The sequence below is a fragment of the Acanthaster planci genome, linkage group LG01 (genome assembly GCF_054643075.1).
Source record: "Acanthaster planci isolate LZ-2023a linkage group LG01, COTS_SCS, whole genome shotgun sequence".
NCBI lineage: Eukaryota > Metazoa > Echinodermata > Asteroidea > Valvatida > Acanthasteridae > Acanthaster > Acanthaster planci.
This window is the reverse complement of record NC_141777.1, coordinates 27,261,886-27,280,728: the sequence shown is the minus strand read 5'-3', so window position 1 is coordinate 27,280,728 and position 18,843 is coordinate 27,261,886. Positions and strand designations below refer to the sequence as shown.

Here is an 18,843-nt window from a genome sequence, read left to right as displayed (position 1 = left end):
TATATTCTGTTACCTTTAAGGAGGGTTGTATGTTCATTTTGTTTTTAGTAGTCATAAATATAAGTTGATGTTTTTCATCAACTTATAAATTAACTTCCGGTTAATTTTTTTGGTGTCACTAACCACCTGCCGTAATTCACCATCTACTGATTGACAAAAAGAAAAAAGTCTGTTAACGGAAAAAGAGAGAGCGCCATCGTAGTTTTTCCCATTTTTTCCAGTCACTGCCAAAGAAATTTAGATGGAAATGTGCATAGAGTTGGAATCTGAACAGAATCCAAATCGCTGATCTCCATCCAGGAGTGTGACTGCCTGCCATGCCAGGAATCACATCTCCGACCCCCTCAGGTGGTTGGTTAAACTGTTTTTCATATTGTCTTTTCATCAGGCATCAATGAATGTGAGGAGTACCGAGATATCTGCCGCGGCAGACGTTGCATAGACCTTGACGTGCTCTACACCTGTGAGTGTCCCGAGGGCTTCCGATACAACAGGGACTATCAACGATGTGAAGGTTGGTCAGAGGTCAAAAGCCTTCGTGTGATCCTCAAGAGTTCATGAAACCATAAAGTGCCTATTTATTGCAATGATCTGTTTGTACCATTGCTGCCTGGTTTGGAAATTGGCAGCAGATGGTGTAGCATTTTCTGCTCAATAACTTTAATTATTCATGTATATAAAGTTTCAGTCAATGACTAATCCACAATTATCAATGTAACTTTAAGAACTTTTATTCCCGGTATAAGTCCTACTTGCCAGTTCTATACTCATTCCGTGTCCTTGTACAGCCACACGACGTGTGCACACAGTGTATGTGTATTGTTTCTGCCTTTAGGGCATGTGACCTTGCTAAGCCCACTTGCATCCCCAATTGTACTGTCGTTAACTTATGAAAGTTTCTCAGTGTTTTAGAAGTTAAATGGATCACTGTTCTAAGATATTACTCATTCACTGTTATCATTCTGAGAATCAAACCACGACACCGGTACATGACTAAGATTTTCCTTTCTCACTTCAACTACATCCTGTTTCCAACTCTGTATATAAGCCCTGTCCCATGGATAGTTTGATATACTAGAAGAGATAAGACAGACACAAATAGAAGATTGTTCAGTCATTTAATCCCATTCAATCTTCAAGTTATTCCTTAGTCTTTGGAGATGTGGCATTTACGGTATAATGCAACAAGTGCTCCAGCTAACTCTCAGTTCATCGCAACCTTTTCAGTCATTGTAGCTGAACGAAGTTACAGCAAACCACATTGCCAAGATTTGTGTTCCAACTACCTTCACCACAGCAATAGACATGTGCTTTCATAAATTAGTAGCTCTCAGCTGCAGTGGCTTCCAGTGACTTTGAGTGTCAAAGGTGGTTCGGATTCCGCGGAAGATGACAAAAAGAATTTTCTCACCGGATTTGAACGCTCTTGAATGAAAATAACACATGCAGTGCCCAAGTGCTGGACAAGTAGATAACCTGGCAACAGTTAGCAGATATTGGTCGAATGCTGTCTAACAGTCATAGCATGATGAAATGATACCACATGATAGATTACCTGGTTACCTGCCAAGCAACTCTTCTGCCACAATGTGCTCCTCCAATATCCTCAAAAAGCCCGCACAACTCTGTCTCGTTTAGGGTGACAGGTGGATTTAAGTGCAGCTTTACTTAAGCCCTTCTGCTTAAAAAAGCCTTTGATCCCGTTGATACTATTTTTGTGATTTAAATGCTTTACACTATCCAATATGGTGATGTTATTATAACTGCATATACTCCATTCTTCCTTGATACCTGTACCTTGATTACAAAAACGACTTCAAGTCACCCACATAGCGGTCTCACTGATCTAACTTACAGCAGAATCTAGGCCACGAAAAACAGGTCTCTAGAAATTGCTGTCAAAATCTATGCATTATCATTGGCAACCTAAAACTGTTTCCTGGATTGTTTTGACCCTGGCAGGAATCAATGAGTGCGAGGAAACTCCAGATATCTGCCAGGGAAATCCTTGCATAGACATGGATGTGCTGTACATGTGCCAGTGCCCTCAAGGCTCCCAATTCAGCACAGCTAACAGGCGTTGTGAAGGCAAGTCATATGGACTAGCACAGTCCTGAGGATTGTTTATCCTGTGTACAAAATTGACGATCGGACCACAAACTGACTTGTCTTGATAAGTACACACTACAAAGTGACTTATCGTGGACAGACTTCATACGTAAGGAAGGTCGGTTTGTGGTGTGGGCGCAGCCAAGGAAAGGAATATCTGCAACGGTAAAGGATAAATTAACTTTGGCAGTCACTAAAAAAGGTGCATTTCAACGTTTACCACTGTTTCTGTGATTGCATCTTGACATCAAAGTTTCGTTCACGTTACCTTTTGTGCCAAATACAAATTGGCTCGTAGACTGAAATTGCAGGGGCTAACAAACTATCTGAAAAGGAAACCAGTTTGGTGAGTCTGTATTCTCCCAAATGAACCAACATTTTGGGAGAGTTGGACTGGGTCTGAGGTTTTTGTCTGTTGTTTTCCATTACCAAAACCACACTGCAGTTTGATTTTTCAAAAAGGCAAAGCAGTAAGTACAGATTATCATGTTGCACCCAAACTTCATCTGAAAATCTGAGCATGAGGTACCACATGATATTTTCCTTCCAAACTTTGAGTTCGGAAAATGTTTTCTACTGGTAACGCGTCACATAAAGCCTGGACGTTGTCTCTTCTTTGACTCTGAGCTATTTGTTGACGTTTACAATTACATATTCAGACCAAATAAAAGCTTTCAATCAGCTTCCCGTTCCTGTGAAGAAAGTCGAAGCCAGTTCAGTTATGAAAAATGACCCAGATTCCTTAACTGTGAGTGCCTTATGACCTTAGAGGTAACAGAGGCCTGAACGATCGCCTTTCTTTTTTAACCCCCCTCCCCCAGGCATCAATGAGTGCGAGGAATACCCAAACATTTGCAGAGGCTACCCTTGCCAGGATCTGGAGGTATTGTATACTTGTCAGTGCCCCAACGGCTATGAATTCAACTTGGGCAATAGGCGCTGTGAAGGTAAGGCATTCTTACAGAGACCTAGAACATCTAACTACGGCACATTCCACTATGACTTGATTGTCCTCCTGAGTTATTTATAGTTTCACCCCAAAAAGTGCAGTATTGAAACTCTGAATTGAAATCATATTTTAAAGATTTCATGCAATGCTTCTAAATGGTAATTTTCAGCTTCATGTGGTCATGACTACATCTCAATAGACAGTTTGCATGGCTGCCATCTTGTAGGCCAGTGCATTTTGTTCCACAGGCTATGCACTGGCAGGGAGTTCTTTAGTTCACTGTGGAAATAAAGATCTGCCTGCAAGATGGCTACCATGCAAAGCCTTTATACGTACCATCATAGCCATTAGTTCATATACAGATCTATCTGTTTTATGGACTAGTAAAGAATCAAATTTACTTTCCCCATGTAATCATTTTCTGATTTGAAATTGTCAGTGGCCAATGAGTGCACAGCATTCCCTGGTCTGTGTGGCAACGGTACCTGTGTGTTTGATGACAGTGGTTACCAGTGTCAGTGCCCTGTGGGTTATGAATTCAACTACCGGAATCGTGCTTGCATTTGTGAGTAACAGTCAACCATTTGCTAAAAGCTGTGACGCCGCACAGTGACGGATGTCTAGATGCCTGACCAGATGTAGGCATGGTTGGGGGGGTACCCATGTGTTTTGGAAGAAGGGGGCAGTATTACATAAACCCTCAGGGATTCTGATGATGTACATTTTTGTACAAGTGCAGATGAAAATCACCCCCAAAATATTTTACATCTAAATTAGCCATTTCTTTGAGTCCATTTGGTAACAATTTCCTATGATGAGATTGTGATTGACAATTTTTCTCTTGTCTTGTTCTTGTAAAAAAAAAGAACATACCCCTAGTCCCTGCAAGAACAACCTTAGCACTTCATCAAATCAGTGACCAGTATTATAGTAAGCTAGGTATTGTGTTGACAAGTTCGAAATGAATTTGAAATGTCGAGATAGTGTGCGGTGTGCTTCACCATTTCTAATTCGTTAACATTCGGTGGTTAGGAAATTCTGTTGAAATACGGTACCGCACAGTGACAAAAGCAATCAAGGAACTCAAGCAACATTAGTGAATGGGGAAACTCAGCAACGTGGTACTGGGTTTTGTTCTCGGCAGTGACGGATGACTGTGTCGCTTTTGCTGGCATCTGTGGCAACGGAACTTGTCACATGACCGCAGATGGCTACCAGTGCCTCTGCGATCAGCACGGCTACGAATTCGACTACACTCTGGGTGCCTGTGTGTGTAAGTAAACCCAAGACAATGCAACATTGGTCGTCAGGAAATGGTGTTGTTACGTCGTCTGATTATTCCTTCCCAGTGATGCCTGCTGCTCTACGTAACACAACTTGAGCTGGTAGTGGTAAACCATAACTGAGGCCTGTCACTACTGATCAATCCTCATTCCTGGTGCACCACCAGACCTATTGGTTTGGGGGAACTTTTTTGTATACTCTTGGTAGGATATTTTTCGTTACCAGTGTGTTAACTTCAGTTTCGTGACAACAAATCAATTCAGAGTTTGGAGTTCATTGACACTAGTCATCAGAATGTTGCAAATCTTCCTAAACATTCAGCCAGCGAGAAAGTTGAACTTTTAATTTCACTTTGAAGATTAATTCCTGGAGAAAAACACCTTGCTCCTCTTAAAACTGCACTGCCTAGAATAATAGTGTATCCATTAATTAGTGACAAAGTGCGATAGATTGGTTGCTGTACTAGATGTCCTAGAGTTGTTGTGAGAGTCACAACTTTCTTCCCATTTGACAGTGAGGGACATGTGCGAGGCAAACCCTAACATATGCAACAACGGGACCTGCCACAACGACATGCATGGCTATGAGTGTTTGTGTCCAGATGGCTTCGAATGGGACGGACAGCTGGGCTTCTGCGCAGGTAGAAGTCAAATGTGGAAAATGGACGTTTCTTTACATTTCTGGTCATCCGGTTTTACTAAGTCTGTATTTCTTAGAGTTGGTTCAGCCTAAGGCCGACCCATACACCCGTGTTGGGAGTCACTTTTTGTCTGGTCCTTTTGCTCCTCAGTGATGGATCTGTGCAGAATCCATGGTGGCGTCTGCAACAATGGTACCTGCGTGATAGTGGGAAACACCATCGATTGTGTGTGCCCTGAGGACCAGCAGTTTGACCGGAATCTCCATGTATGCACAAGTGAGTTGCTAAATGACCACAGGAAAATCCCGATAATCCCGAGCACAGAGACCAGTCTCGTTGAGTTGCTGGTATTTATCACACAAATAGAAATTAAGCATGAAGAATCGGCAAATCAGCTAAGAGGGAATGTTTAAGTATGGTTTTTTGTGATTTTTTTGTGAGTTTGATTTATTTTTGTTGATAAATTTGTTGAGCAGTGAGGTCTGTTTGGCAGCTCAGCGAAAATGTTTTCTGAGCCATTTTTACCCCTTTCAGGATTGTTCGGTTTGCCCTGTGCTGTTGATGTGAAGTTCCCAAATTTAAGGGCAGGTCCAAACAACGTAGGCCTGAGGTTGTCGAGTGGAGCATTTAAGGCAAGGAGAGTGTGATCGAAAGCAAAGTTTTTTGTCTCTTTCACGCTGTCATACTCAGGTAGTACAATATGTACAAGATATCCCGATATCTGCAATGAAGGCATGTGCGTCATGGATCCCAACGGTGGATTCAACTGTGTCTGCCCACCCGGTCAAGAGTTTGAACGGGAAACGCGCACTTGCAATGGTGAGAACCGAAAATGTCAAAATATGAAAATTGGCCTCTTTACCTGACAAACAGGGTAGTAATTGAAAACTGCTTTGAGATCATCGTATGATAGAAAGCATGCTATAAACTTTGCGGTAATTATCATTAAATATTTGCTGTATTATCAGGAAGTGATTTAAGAACAGTGTTATTTCTGCACCCACACCATACCAGACATGATGTTTAAAAGTTTGACAGTTACTTTTGTGTGAATCAATCCAGTGTGTCATTTCATTTCTACTGCTATAAATTTCAAATCGAATCGGGAGTTCTCTTTTTTTCTCTCTGTCCTGAATCAGATAAAGACTGGTGCCGAGATAACCCCTGCGGCAACGGCACCTGTCGGGACACCACTGATAGCTTCACCTGCTTGTGCCCAACTGGGTTTGAGTACAGCTTCGATTACCGGACCTGCTTAGGTGAGTCGTCAGGCTCTCTCAGAGTTACTCTCTACACTCACCCAAGCGGGAAAACGTTGATCGCCTCACGCGAGCAGTCAATGGTTACTTTCCTGCCATCTCGAAATTACCACTTGTTGAAAAAGTCTACCCCCAGCCCAATTGAGAGTATGCTCTTGCTTACCCGCGGGTCACATTCCTGCTGTTCTTGCACTCGGAAGGGTACTCACTTAAGTACAGGTGACACGCTCAAATGCAGCCAAGCAGTCCCACCAGCTGTTAGCTGAGGGTTAAAGTCGGACGTGACAATTTGTTCATGCGATAACCTTGCCCCGGGGTCAGGTTGGATGTCACTTGTAGGAATTTGTTTGCTGTATGTTAGCTTTCTTGCGAGGTCAGCCAATCAGCATGGGCCATGATAGTGGCGTGAATGGTCAATCAGGTGGCCAATTATCCACACGGACAGGACGGTCACCTTTAGTTAGATGTGGTTTCCCAGCTCAAGTCTCAGATGGATGCTATTTCCCTCCTTGAGGAATTGCTCTGCTAACCTCAGAATTGAATACTTACGATGACTATTTAGTGCTTATTGTACAGATAGAATAAAAGATAGCACTTTCAATATGAAGCAGAGTCTGGAAATGAGCATCAGCTCTTTTAGGTGAAGGTGCTTCATTAGCTACATCGTCACAGAAAATGTTGTGCTGAATCATCTTAAATACATTCAGGGCAGTGATCCCGTTAACCACATACTGTCGGGGAACCCCGTTTCGAGCACCATGGGTTTATACGCAGAGCCGGGTGCCCGAAATGGGACAAAAGAGCTGGTTCATGTAACAAAAGACAGTACTTAGAACAAAAGACCTGCTGCTGGGAATTGCCATCATTTTTCAGCTTGCATTTTTCAAAGGTAATCTCATCACCTCTGTTTTTAAACAGTATACCACTGTTTTGGGCATAGTGCACCCGCGGATTAGCACCGCGGACAAAAGTGCTCCAGGGCCCCATTGATGAATGACACAGCACCGCTGCACGCTAATCCAGCCGCGTTTTAAAAGATGCCACTGGCATTCCCTGGGGACAAAGGAAAATACGCAACACCTCACAATTCTGGGCTCTCTTTACAGGGCGGCATGCCTGGCTGAAATACCTTAGGAGTCAATAAAGGTTGCCTGTCAGCTTAGAGTAGCCACCAAACAGTCACTCGTGTGGGTGTAAACGTCAATTAAATGAAATGATGAATTTTTGAAGAATTTTGAAAATGAAAATCTTGAAAATCGCCCGTATGTGTGCACTGCATTTTTAAAAGCACCTGGCATCATGTGGTTAATACCAATAGTTCAAGGATGCACGCACACAGATTTTCAATGTCGCCGGCCCTCAGTGTGTCACCAGGATAATGGTCAGTAGTGCCTCTGATGTGTACATTCTCCTGTCGGTTTGTAGTGACATCCATATCGTCTGTGTCCCTGCAGATATTAACGAATGTGTTCAGGATGCCGACATCTGTGGAGACGGCCAGTGCATCAACAGGATCCCTGGGTATTACTGCACTTGTGACCCGGGTTTCACCCTGGACAGCCTACAAGCGACGTGCGTGGGTGAGTGGTCAAGCCCATTCCCTGAGAAACCCTCAGTGGGTGTATTGGTCTAAGGGGCCAGTTTGATATTCCAACAGCACATGCTCAAAATAAAGTGCGTCCGAGGTCACTTGGATACAGCAGTACAGGTGGGCGCAAGGTCTGGCCTGTAAATACGGCAATATGCCAACTCGTACTCAACCTTTGTTCTTGAATGGCATTGCTGTTTGAAAAACCAAACTAGCTCACTGTCAGGTCAACGCAAGGCAAGTACTTTAAATTTATGTATTGATTTATTTGTCCTTTCTGCTATGCAAACTGCTCACATTCATTGCTTTCACACCCTATGCAAAGACTTAACATTCAAAATGTCATTGGGTTTTATCTGCCCCAGACTTGAAGCATAATCCCCTCACTAGCAAAGAAGAAACATGTTGGTGGGAATTGTTTCGTCTGGATACCCGACTCACACGCAGAGACCACACATTCCAAGAGAAAGTGATCTTGTATGCTTACCACGTCATGTGCTAAACACATAATCCTGTGCTCACATGGCCAGTTCCCTCCAAATGACCATTGATGGTTTGTTAAAGCATGCTCATCTCTTGCTCCCACGCAGAGCAGATCTTGTTATTTCGCAAGAGGAAGCTTTAAACTTCTCAAACAAGCGTCTTTGGTAGTTTTTCATATGAAGTCTTTTTCATCAACTACTGGTTGTCATTTCATCTTGACACATCTTTACTAACAGATATCAATGAGTGCGAACAGAGGCCCTGTGCAGGTGGTCGTTGTAATAACACTAGAGGGAGCTATCACTGTGAATGCAGGGCAGGATTCCAGTACGATCACACGTACAGACAGTGCCTTGGTGAGTACTATAGGTTCTTTGTACAAGTGAGATTTAAGTTGACAAGAAGGTCCCTTGTTTTACCATTCTTTGTCTTTTGAACAAGTTGATATGAATTGTTAAGGTTGTCCGCTTGGGCATTTCGCAGTTCTGCTTCTAAGGGCAAGTTTAACCAATGACTGTAGTGAATTATAGCTCGGCCGACATCGCGTGAACGATGAATGATTTGGACCATATACAACCATGTAGGACGAGGCCGTAGCGCACAGTTGCACTGCTGGTTATCAATTACTGATTAACTTTATCAGAATGGAAGGAACTGTTCGCATGAAAATCATTTTACAAGATGTCGTGGACCATGGACACTTGCAGCCCATGGCAAAATGTGGTTGACAATGGGATTTTCACTGCGGTCATTTAAGTGTGACTGTATTGCTCAAAAATAGTCAAATAGTGGGGGAACTATAGTTCATGCCTGAATTTGCTGTAAGGTTACTGACCAGTCAAATGATGATCCTGGACAATCAGTTTTACGGTTCATTTTACATTTCACCGACGTTATTCGGTAATTGTGTCCCCGATCAACCCCATTCCCTTTCCAGATATCGACGAATGTGAATCGCGTCCTTGTGGCAATGTCGGTTGCTACAACACTCAGGGGAGCTTCTCCTGCAACTGTCAACGTGGTTACACATTTGATCAGAGTCAACAAGACTGCGTCGGTAAGTCTCTTAGTTTGATAGAAAAAATAAAGAGGTTAACGAACTTTATTTCCGCGATTTCACAGAATCAACAGTCACGTTGGCTTGTGAAATTCACATGAAGATTTCTCCTTCTGATTTTAAAGTATAAAACCATGTAATGCCTTTGGTTACTGTAAAACTAAATCTGGCAACTGTGAGAATCTGAATTAATTCCTTAATGTCGTCGGGACAATTGTATCCTGTGGCCTCAATAGCAACCACGTTTTTGTGTTTGAATGATTATAACAAATTGTTGTTCGTTATTTTTGGAGTTTTGAGTGAGAAATCTTTCATTTCATTTTCTTTCTTTAAATGGTTATTAACCCAAGGTTCTTGATCAAAGTTTGAAAATAAATGCGTACTTAGTTTTGGCATATGGACTTGTGTGACTATGCCCAATATTACCAAAGCATAGTTCCTCCATTCCTTACCTTTTTATTCTAACCTGTGTGTTGCTGTTAACAGTGAACCTCAAAAGTTTTCTGAATTTATTTTGTGCTTTTGGTAAGCTCTGAAGAACAGTTGTCATTACGATGCATGCATGTAACTCCTTCCAGACATTGATGAATGCCAGCTTTACCCGGGGCTGTGCGGTAACGCCACCTGCGTAAACTATCAGGGCCGATTTGATTGTGAATGCCCACGGGGGTTCAGTCTAGACAGGCACCTCCGCGCTTGTCTCGGTGAGTTCGGTCTCCCACCCCCCCTCCCCTGTCTCATCCGTTGGCTGGCGAAATTTCAGTGTGGCTGTTCAGTGCAGTGCAGTTTAGCATGACGCATTGTGGTGTGAAATGGCAGTACTTACTCATCTGTCTGGGAGTAGGGCTAGACCAGATTAAAGTGGTGGTCAAAAACTGATTGTATTCATGACTTAGGATTTTTCGAATGCGAGACATGTTACTACGTTTTTTTGGGTGTGAGAAAATATTTTATACACTGTATGAAGGCAAACAAGAGCAACTCCCAAATGCTGGATTGCAGGTTAAGGGGGCCATGGAGATTTCGAACTTTTCCTCAGAGTCATAACAGAAGATTTTATTCAAAACTGCATATTGCATTTGTGGTCAACTCCACCGAGCAATTTTAGCCTTCCTGTCTGTCTAAACCCCACATCTCTCTCCTACTCTAAGAAATTCTAGACAATGTCAGTGTCGAAACAGTCAAAATTGTTTTAAAATAAGTTAAAAACCACTGACTGTAATACTTTTTAAAATTCTGTTGGGAAGAGACTATAGTCTACTAATTGCCAAAAATGTTCTGTCTCATGTCTCCAAACTTGAGTAGTAATCTGTAGGTATTGCAAAATGGAATTTATGGAAGTTACTGCTGCCATTTCACATCAACTCCTGTGGACTTGGCTTGGTGCTACGATCCATGTGTTGCCAGTTGCAGCTTTCGTGCTTTTGGGCCATTGTCACAAGTCATTTGTCTCTTGAGGGCAGCCTTGATATGTCTTCACTGGTCCATTTTTGTCCTGTGTGTGTGTGCTTCTTGTACCGGCTTTTGTCAGCAACAGCTTAAAGCTTGCATCTTGTAGGATTTGTTTGAGCGTATTTGTATACAGATTTAGGGTTTGGGGGCTTATTGCATGCCTACCGGCTGGTTTTTTTGTTGTCTTGGTTTTTATGTTGAATCGCTTTGCAAGTTTGCATGTGATTTCTGTGGCTTCAAAGACATAGCTAAGACAGATTTTTGCCCTCTGCACGTGGCATCTTATAGCTTTGCCTATTGTAGCTGTATAATTTCTACTTTAACCATTCATATTTCCAACTGTTGTGGCATACAGGGCCACCTTGCGTCTAGATGGCTGCTATACCCGATAGTGTATCATTGTATTTCTACCATGTGATGTCAGCTGCTCCTGCTTTCTTTAGAGTTTGACACTTAATGTTTCATCCTTTGCAAAAATAACAGTCATATTTGGTGTTGTTTTAGCTGCTTTTATACATTTCCACACATCAGTTCAATGGTATGTGCTTCATCTATCCATTACTAGCGATTAGTAGAAGCCGTGCTGGATTAGAGTAAACATTAGGCCAAATTTTTTGTCATGAAATTTGTCAGGACTCAGTCCAGCATTTAAAAGTCATCTTGTGGAAGTTGTGGATCTGTATGAGATCCACAACATCACATGTTGTCATTGTAACCTCACGCCGATGGTGATATCTGCCTTGAAAAAAATTGAAGTCAAGTGTAGGTCGTAACTCACTATCTCAAACTCTAGCAGAGTTTCCTTGAGAGAAGTGCAATGCATGTTGAGTTGTGGTCTCTATAGTTGAAGACCCGCACATCTAATGTGTTGAGTGTTTTGGCCTCATTGTATACAGCTGCTCTAAGCAGACATGGGCTTGGTGTTAAAAATGTTGTTTACTAAACTTTGATTGTAAATTCAGCCGAACTGCACTTGGGAAATATTTCAAAACATGCAAAGCTTCTGTAAAATCTGTTGCATTTAGAACATACCTGCACACCCATTCTTCATCTAGGAATTGACCAGCCTCGGTAAAACATGAACCCATTTTCACTCGTAGATATTCTGATAATGGTGATTCTGAGTTTGTTGAGCTTGATTATAGTGTGCATAGTTAGAGCGTGTTCCTCACAGATGGCAACAATTATGCCATATTGATACCAGATTAATGAAATTTTGTTGGTCATACACAGCCCTCTGAGGGTTCGTTATTTAGTTGGCAATGCCAAAAAAATCTGGCTCACTGCTTATCTGCCATGAACTTGCTCCCCAAATCAGTCTTCAAGCCCTCCAGAAGTTGTGGGTAGTTAGCAGGATTGAGTAAGCAATAGCCCAGTCTCTCTGACTTCACGTACAAGTAGGACTTGGAGGCCCTCAAGAGTTGGAATAAGAATAGTGTGCCATCATACTTCCTGCATAGTGAAGGGCTTGGAAGGATTGAGGAAGATTGCCAGTAGATGCACATGGGGAATCAGGGTTGATGCATAAAGAATGAACAGTAGTCCCAGTGACATTCCTTCCGTGCTGCATTTGCTTAGCAGAAATTAAGTGTTCAGCAGTAGTCAGTAGCAGTGTTGTAGTCCAGACCATCACAAGACCTTCATCACAAACCGGAGAAAAGACCATGCACAAGACCCGTCCCAAGAGAGAGGGCAAAGTGTGACAAGGGAATGCTTTTGTTGCATTTGCAATAGCTTGTGACTTGAATAAGCCTTTTGCAAGTTAACTTTGACCCAAATCTGGTACACTGAGTTCTTTAAATTCACATGTATGTAAAACTTAAATTCTCCTTACTAAAACCACTGTTGCTATACCTCGTGATTCGGGGCAAGCTTTTGCTTAGTTACATAAGAGACGCCTTGCAACAATACACTGTTCTCAATGGATAAGAAGGGCACAAAGGAACCAGTCCATTCCAGAAATGGTGGTTGCTATGCGAAAGCTTGCCCTGAATCATGAGGTATAGCAACAGCGTCTTTAGTCTGGGGAATTCAAATTGTTATGTTTATGTGCAATCGGATATTAAAACTCAGTGTACCAGATTTTATTCAAATTTAATTCGCAAATGGCTTATTCAGACTGGACGTCTTGTGTTGGTCTTGTGGGGTCTTGCGATGGTCTGAAGAGGTCTCAACTACAACACTGGTCAGTAGCAGTAAATTTTGCCTTGCGTTGCTTCCAGCAATATCCAGAACTTTTCACATTGCTTATTTCTAGCTGAAATAAATCCAAGATACTGTATTTGTGAATCCAAGGTCATAGGAGCCGCTTTTGAATTTAAAAATTAAAGGGCTTTGAAAGAAATTTTGCATAATAACCCTCGTCATTTCTCACCCACATATAATCCATTTCATCGGAACAACAAGCTAAGTGATACATCAAAACAGAAAGTCCAGTTTGCTCTTTCTAATGCAAATAAGAACGAAACCTCCCCGGAGGACAAAGGGTTTCTAAACTCATTTTGTGTTTTGGGGGCACATTCGTGGAAAAGTGAAATGTAAGTTCTCTCTATCTTTATCGGGGTTTGTCAGACATCAAGGAGTGTGACGACAACCCTTGCGGTGATGCCACTTGCCTAGAGTTGGACGGATCTTTTCTGTGTGAGTGTCCAACTGGCTACGAGTTTAACTCGCTGAGCATCTCCTGTGTTGGTAAGTTTCAACTGGACCCCCCCAGCTTTTACCGGAATACTTGAACCCTATTTCAGAGTGATCATATTTTTTACTTGACCAACTACAAGATTGCCAGTGATATAAAACAGTTTTTTTTTGTTTTTTCAGTCATTACCAAATACAGAGGTACAAAATTATTTAAAGTGAATTGGAATAATTAACGGTCTGGTGTGGTGCCAACTTTACTTATGGTTTGTTCCAAAGAGAATCACTTTTTCGACGTCATGGTTGACTGATTGCATGTACATGTATTAACATTATCTTACATTCATAAATACCTGAGACAGTATAGCCTTTAATATTAGTCAAGAGCCTGTCATGTGGACACCACTGATAAAATACCTACTCGTTGTGTGCCACTTCACATCTCAGTATGTTCCACGCTCACCAGCCTCCATATAAGGACATTGCTTATGACTACTCACGATGAGAGGAATATATATAGCTAATACATGCAGAAAAATTGTTGAACAAAATCACAGGAAAGTTTTAAAACTTGTTTTGACTTTGTGACATTGAAGGTATTAGTGAGTTGGATTTAATTTGTGCTTGGCCAGCTTAAACCAGCTCAGGAGAATGGACACGGATGATCTCCTTTTGCTTGGGCATTGTCAGCGTCCCTTTCCCGAGTCGGTCTTAGAAGCACATATTTATTCCCCCATTGGATTGTTGGGTGTTGCTTCTGTGTTTGTTCTGACATCCACCAAAACCCAAAAGTTCTCGTGTGAACATTTACAGATATTGACGAATGCCAAGAGGCCTTCCAGACCTGTGGGAATGGAACCTGCGAGAACTTCCCCGGTTTCCATTACTGCTCCTGCCCGCTGGGCTTCGTATTTGACGACGTTGTGGGACTCTGTCTCCGTAGGTTTCCTACCAAGTCTAGGGGGGTTGAAGTGCTGAATTCGTGTCAAAGACAGCATTGGAAATGCTTAAATTTATACATGATTCTATGCATAGCGGCTGCAGCCACCTGTTATAGGCTTGTGTAATTTGAAGCCACAACTGGGTAATGCCTGAGGATGGTTATGTAGCCTTTGAAGTTGTACCTTCATGCGTAAGCAGTCAATAGTGCTATCTTACACCCAGCAGAAACGTCCCTGTGGACTGACGCATCACACACCCACTTGAACTGTTTGTTCCTTAAAGTCCAGCTGTAATATTAGAAACACTTCAGAACATGGCATTCATTGGACTGTTCCAACTTCTGAACCTGTTCACTTGGGAGCTCAGCATTTATAGGAGTTGGTTTTGGGGTTTTTGTTTTCCATCCAGCTGACAATGACTGTTTCAGTGTGCCGGACATTTGTGGGAATGGAACCTGTGTGCCAACAGCGGATAACTACAGATGCGTTTGTCCAGAAGGCGAGAAGTTTGATGACCGAACTAATCAATGTCTAGGTAATTACAATCTAAACATTTTCCTTGTCATATCGATGGTGTTTTGTATAATTTCAACGAAACTTCTGTCAGCATTACAAAATGAACTCATTTGTATGACTTAATAAAAATAAAATGGCCTTGTTAAAAGTCAGGCTGTAAGTTTTTCATTAAAGGGGAACTATGGTTTGAAGCATGGTTACAGATACTCTCATATATTCTGAAAATATACTTGTGAATGTTACTTCCCTTAAAAACACCTTTATAATGGTAATGCTATCCAAAAAGATGGTAGGCGGCAGACAGCTTAAGGCTGGCTACTTTTTACTTGTGGGTGATCTGTATTCACAACACTATCTAAAGTTTGCAAAAATTCACTTTTTCATGAGCTCTTGGACATTACTGATTATACAGTGTTACGAATGTAAAGGCCAAAAGCCATATTTCAAAATTAATATCTACCCGATGCAAAGTATATATTTGGAAACGGTTTCAAGGCTGGCTATTTTGCCCAATTTCTTGACAAGATTTTTTAAAAATGCCATCTCTACGAAAGCACAGATGCATGTATTGTTCAATACTGATTGCTACATTTGTCAACCATACAAGTTTTGCGCTGTCATGCCATAAGTAATCGAGAGTTGGAACCACATAATCTATTAATCAGTTGAAGGCTTACAGAATTCTGATTTCCTCCCTTGATGTGACCGGGGAATAGATGTGAATGAATGTGTGGAGACCCCAGGCATCTGTGGGCAGGCCTACTGCACCAACGAACATGGCAGCTATACCTGTGAATGCATCGATGGCTTCGAGTTTGATAAGACCAGAAGAAGCTGTGTTGGTAAGTTGACAAACTTCTTTGCCACAATGCCGTTGCTTTTTACTCTGTATTCCCCAAAACCTGTGATCAATTTTCTTCTGTTTTCTTTTAAAAAGCTCTGCGCTTGGTGTTATTGAGGTACAGTTTAAGGCTAGGAAAAAAAGAACTCGGTTTTGGTGAGCACCCAGATGACCAGTACCCGATCACAAAATTGTGGGTACCCAGGTCTGTGTTTTTTTCCATCATACCTGAAACCTTCTTAGCAAATTCCTATGGAAATGTTTTAACCACTTGCCACCGGGGCCCCTGTAGCGGAGCCATAGGCCTTATATTCGTGGCCGGGGTCTCCGAACTCGGACAAAGGGAACAGGGCCCTGTAACAAAAGACCGTACTCCGAACAAAAGACCAGGCTGCTGGCCATTTCCGACATTTTTCACTCTCAAAAGTGGAGATAATCCAGCCTTGTTTTGAAACAGTATACCATGGTTTGGGGCATTTAGAGTGAGCGGGTAACCACCGGGGACAAAAGCGCTCCACCACCGCAGCGATGAGCCACACAGCACTGCTGCTAATCTGGCCCCTATTGAAAAGAGGTCGGCAGCACACTGTGCCAGGTTCGTGAACAAAAGAAAGTTATATAACACCGCACAGTCTGGGCTCTTTTTACAAGGCTGCGGGCCTGGCTGAAACACTCGGGTATCAATGAAGGTCACTTGTCAACTTAGAGTAGTGCCTAAAGATTACTTCATGTGGGTTTAAACGTCCGTTAAATGAAATGATGAATTTTTGAAGAATTTTGAAAACAGAAAAAATGATAATTATCAACATTGATAACCAACCCCGGCGCGAAGTGGTTGATAGAAAAATCAAGTTGCCCTTAATCGGTTGTCAATTAAACCAAAGTAAGAGCTTATAGATTCTGATGTGTTTCATTACACAGAGCAGTAGTGTAGCTTGGTGCAGTCTGGATGGGAATTGCACATTACACTGACATGAGTTTTTTTTTCAGTGCCTGCATCTGTACATCAATGCACAGTTTCCTGAATAACAGGATGTTCTGTAGTCATGATTTTGCGGACACTGAGCTGATTCCAATGAATACCATAAATAAACACAAGACAAAGGGTGTCATTAATGAGAAAAAGGGCAGAGTGCCATTTTGGGTTGGATTTTTCTTTACTCTTCTTGTAGACGTGGATGAGTGCGTGGTCGATGAGGATGTCTGCAACAATGGCTACTGTGTCAATGAGGTTGGTGGGTTTCAGTGCATCTGTCCAGCTGGCTCGGCATTCAACTACAACACCATGTTCTGTGTGCCCATAGGTACGACATTTTCGACAGCATTTTCAACAAACATTGGCAAATTTTTAAAAAAAAGGGCAAAGTGTGTGTCGCCCTTAGGTGGCCCATTTGAAATTCTGACTTACGCACAACATATGCACAAACCACAGCTCAATGGCTTTCTGAGCCCACTTGAAAAAAATATGTGCATTCCTGGCCTCACCCTCAGAAATTTCAGCCTAGTTATGCTACTGTGATTACAGGAGACATCCAGTACTGTAGCGACACTACACTGGAGCCAATATTGCATGTTTGGGGCATGCATTTATCTTGACAAGCCATCTAAGTGGTCAAAAGAGGCATTTGAAGTAACAATGTGACTTGTAAGCAAGCAGGGTACCAACACAGTCATGGCTTCCGAGTTTGGTTTCAGGATTATTCTCTTAATCAAATTGTAGGCTGAACTGTGCAAAGTGCTCGTTGAGAGAGAAAAAAAACGTAAAGCATTGTGAAGATCAGAAATGATATACTTCACACGATATATTTGAGCTTTTTAATCGGCCAATCAGGGGGCCCAGGTGGTGGGCCAAGGGAACCAACCGCGGCCTTCACAGGAGGGGATGCTGAAAGCATCAATGAGTGCAACCGGTCCCCTAGCCCCTGCATTGACGGTATCTGCATTAACACCGAGCAAGGCTTCAAGTGCCAATGTCTGAGTGGGTACCAGCTAATTGAAGCCGAGAACCGATGCATCGGTGAGTACCGTGTACTAATTTTTTGACAACATGGGTTACAGCTTAGATCTCATGGACATGTATGCCTAGTGACATAATAAGCAAGGCTCCATCCCAACTCAGCTTCATGAAATTGGTGATGGTGCCTAGAAGGCAACCAAAGCTATAAAATAGTATACATGTAAGCTTTTTTTGTGTGTCAACCATGGATAATCCCCATCCAATGTAGATTGTGAAGCACATCAAGGAATCTACACAGTACATATGTAAGAGTATCTACCATGAGGACGTGTAAATTAGGCACCCAGGATGTCACGATTTGGATCCAGTACCCTCAATTTGAATTGTAAATTGTGTGTTTTCAAGCTGCCTAAAAGTTTTAAGACAGAAATCATTTCCTAACCCTGTCTAGATTTCAGGTGGTGGCCCAGTACAACCCCTTCGGTTGAAAAGCGTCGGCAGTGTTAAACCTCAGGACTTGATTGTAAACATGTCACATTTTATCACCTCACATAGATCACACTGTGCATCAAACATTTTATTTGCAGTTGTACAATTAAGGAAGATATTTGATACTATGAGTTCTCATTGGTTCTACTCAGATGTGGATGAGTGCTCAGGCCAAGAGGAGGTTTGTCTGTACGGACATTGCATCAACAAGAATGGCACCTTCCACTGTGCATGTGAAGAGCCGTTGACGCTGGACAGCACGGGACGTAGATGTATCTGTAAGTAGGGGGGCAGTTCACAATGTAGGGTGCCACCAAGAGAGGCCATTTTTGCAGTGCATTATGGGGAAATGGTAGTGTTTCAACCATTCATCCTTTAACACAACAACTGGCCCCTTTTTACATGTTTTTGATGCATAGTATACGGATGAGACTTCCTAGGACATTTGTACTGTGTAAAATATGTTTTAGCAATGACAACTGAGTGACTATGCAAGATTTTGATGACAACGAAGCTTAAAAAGAAGGCCTTTTAAGGCTTGTACTTGGCTTCATGTCGCCAATCGTTTCTTGTGTGTCTTTGCTCTCGAATCTGAAGTGATTCACAATTGTCACACTTTATAATTATTTCTGGCTCCTCAA

The 18,843-nt window shown here is 42.2% G+C and overlaps 1 protein-coding gene across 3 annotated transcripts in view; it reads left to right on the top strand.

The window, feature by feature from the left end:
• Positions 1-18,843, top strand: part of LOC110975130 (uncharacterized) — a 69,671-nt gene that overhangs the window by 46,002 nt on the left and 4,826 nt on the right. For 2 of the 3 annotated variants that reach the window (XM_087136757.1, XM_087136754.1), the window contains exons 17-36: positions 389-514; positions 1,963-2,088; positions 2,931-3,056; positions 3,498-3,623; positions 4,203-4,331; positions 4,857-4,982; positions 5,133-5,258; positions 5,673-5,801; positions 6,122-6,241; positions 7,696-7,821; positions 8,549-8,668; positions 9,250-9,369; positions 9,948-10,073; positions 13,393-13,512; positions 14,272-14,397; positions 14,809-14,934; positions 15,632-15,757; positions 16,929-17,060; positions 17,588-17,773; positions 18,355-18,480. In XM_087136757.1, coding sequence (XP_086992883.1) covers positions 389-514; positions 1,963-2,088; positions 2,931-3,056; positions 3,498-3,623; positions 4,203-4,331; positions 4,857-4,982; positions 5,133-5,258; positions 5,673-5,801; positions 6,122-6,241; positions 7,696-7,821; positions 8,549-8,668; positions 9,250-9,369; positions 9,948-10,073; positions 13,393-13,512; positions 14,272-14,397; positions 14,809-14,934; positions 15,632-15,757; positions 16,929-17,060; positions 17,588-17,773; positions 18,355-18,480 — 2,568 coding nt within the window. The remainder of the gene's footprint in view (positions 1-388; positions 515-1,962; positions 2,089-2,930; positions 3,057-3,497; positions 3,624-4,202; positions 4,332-4,856; positions 4,983-5,132; positions 5,259-5,672; positions 5,802-6,121; positions 6,242-7,695; positions 7,822-8,548; positions 8,669-9,249; positions 9,370-9,947; positions 10,074-13,392; positions 13,513-14,271; positions 14,398-14,808; positions 14,935-15,631; positions 15,758-16,928; positions 17,061-17,587; positions 17,774-18,354; positions 18,481-18,843) is intronic. The other variant, XM_087136760.1, reaches the window with a different exon arrangement.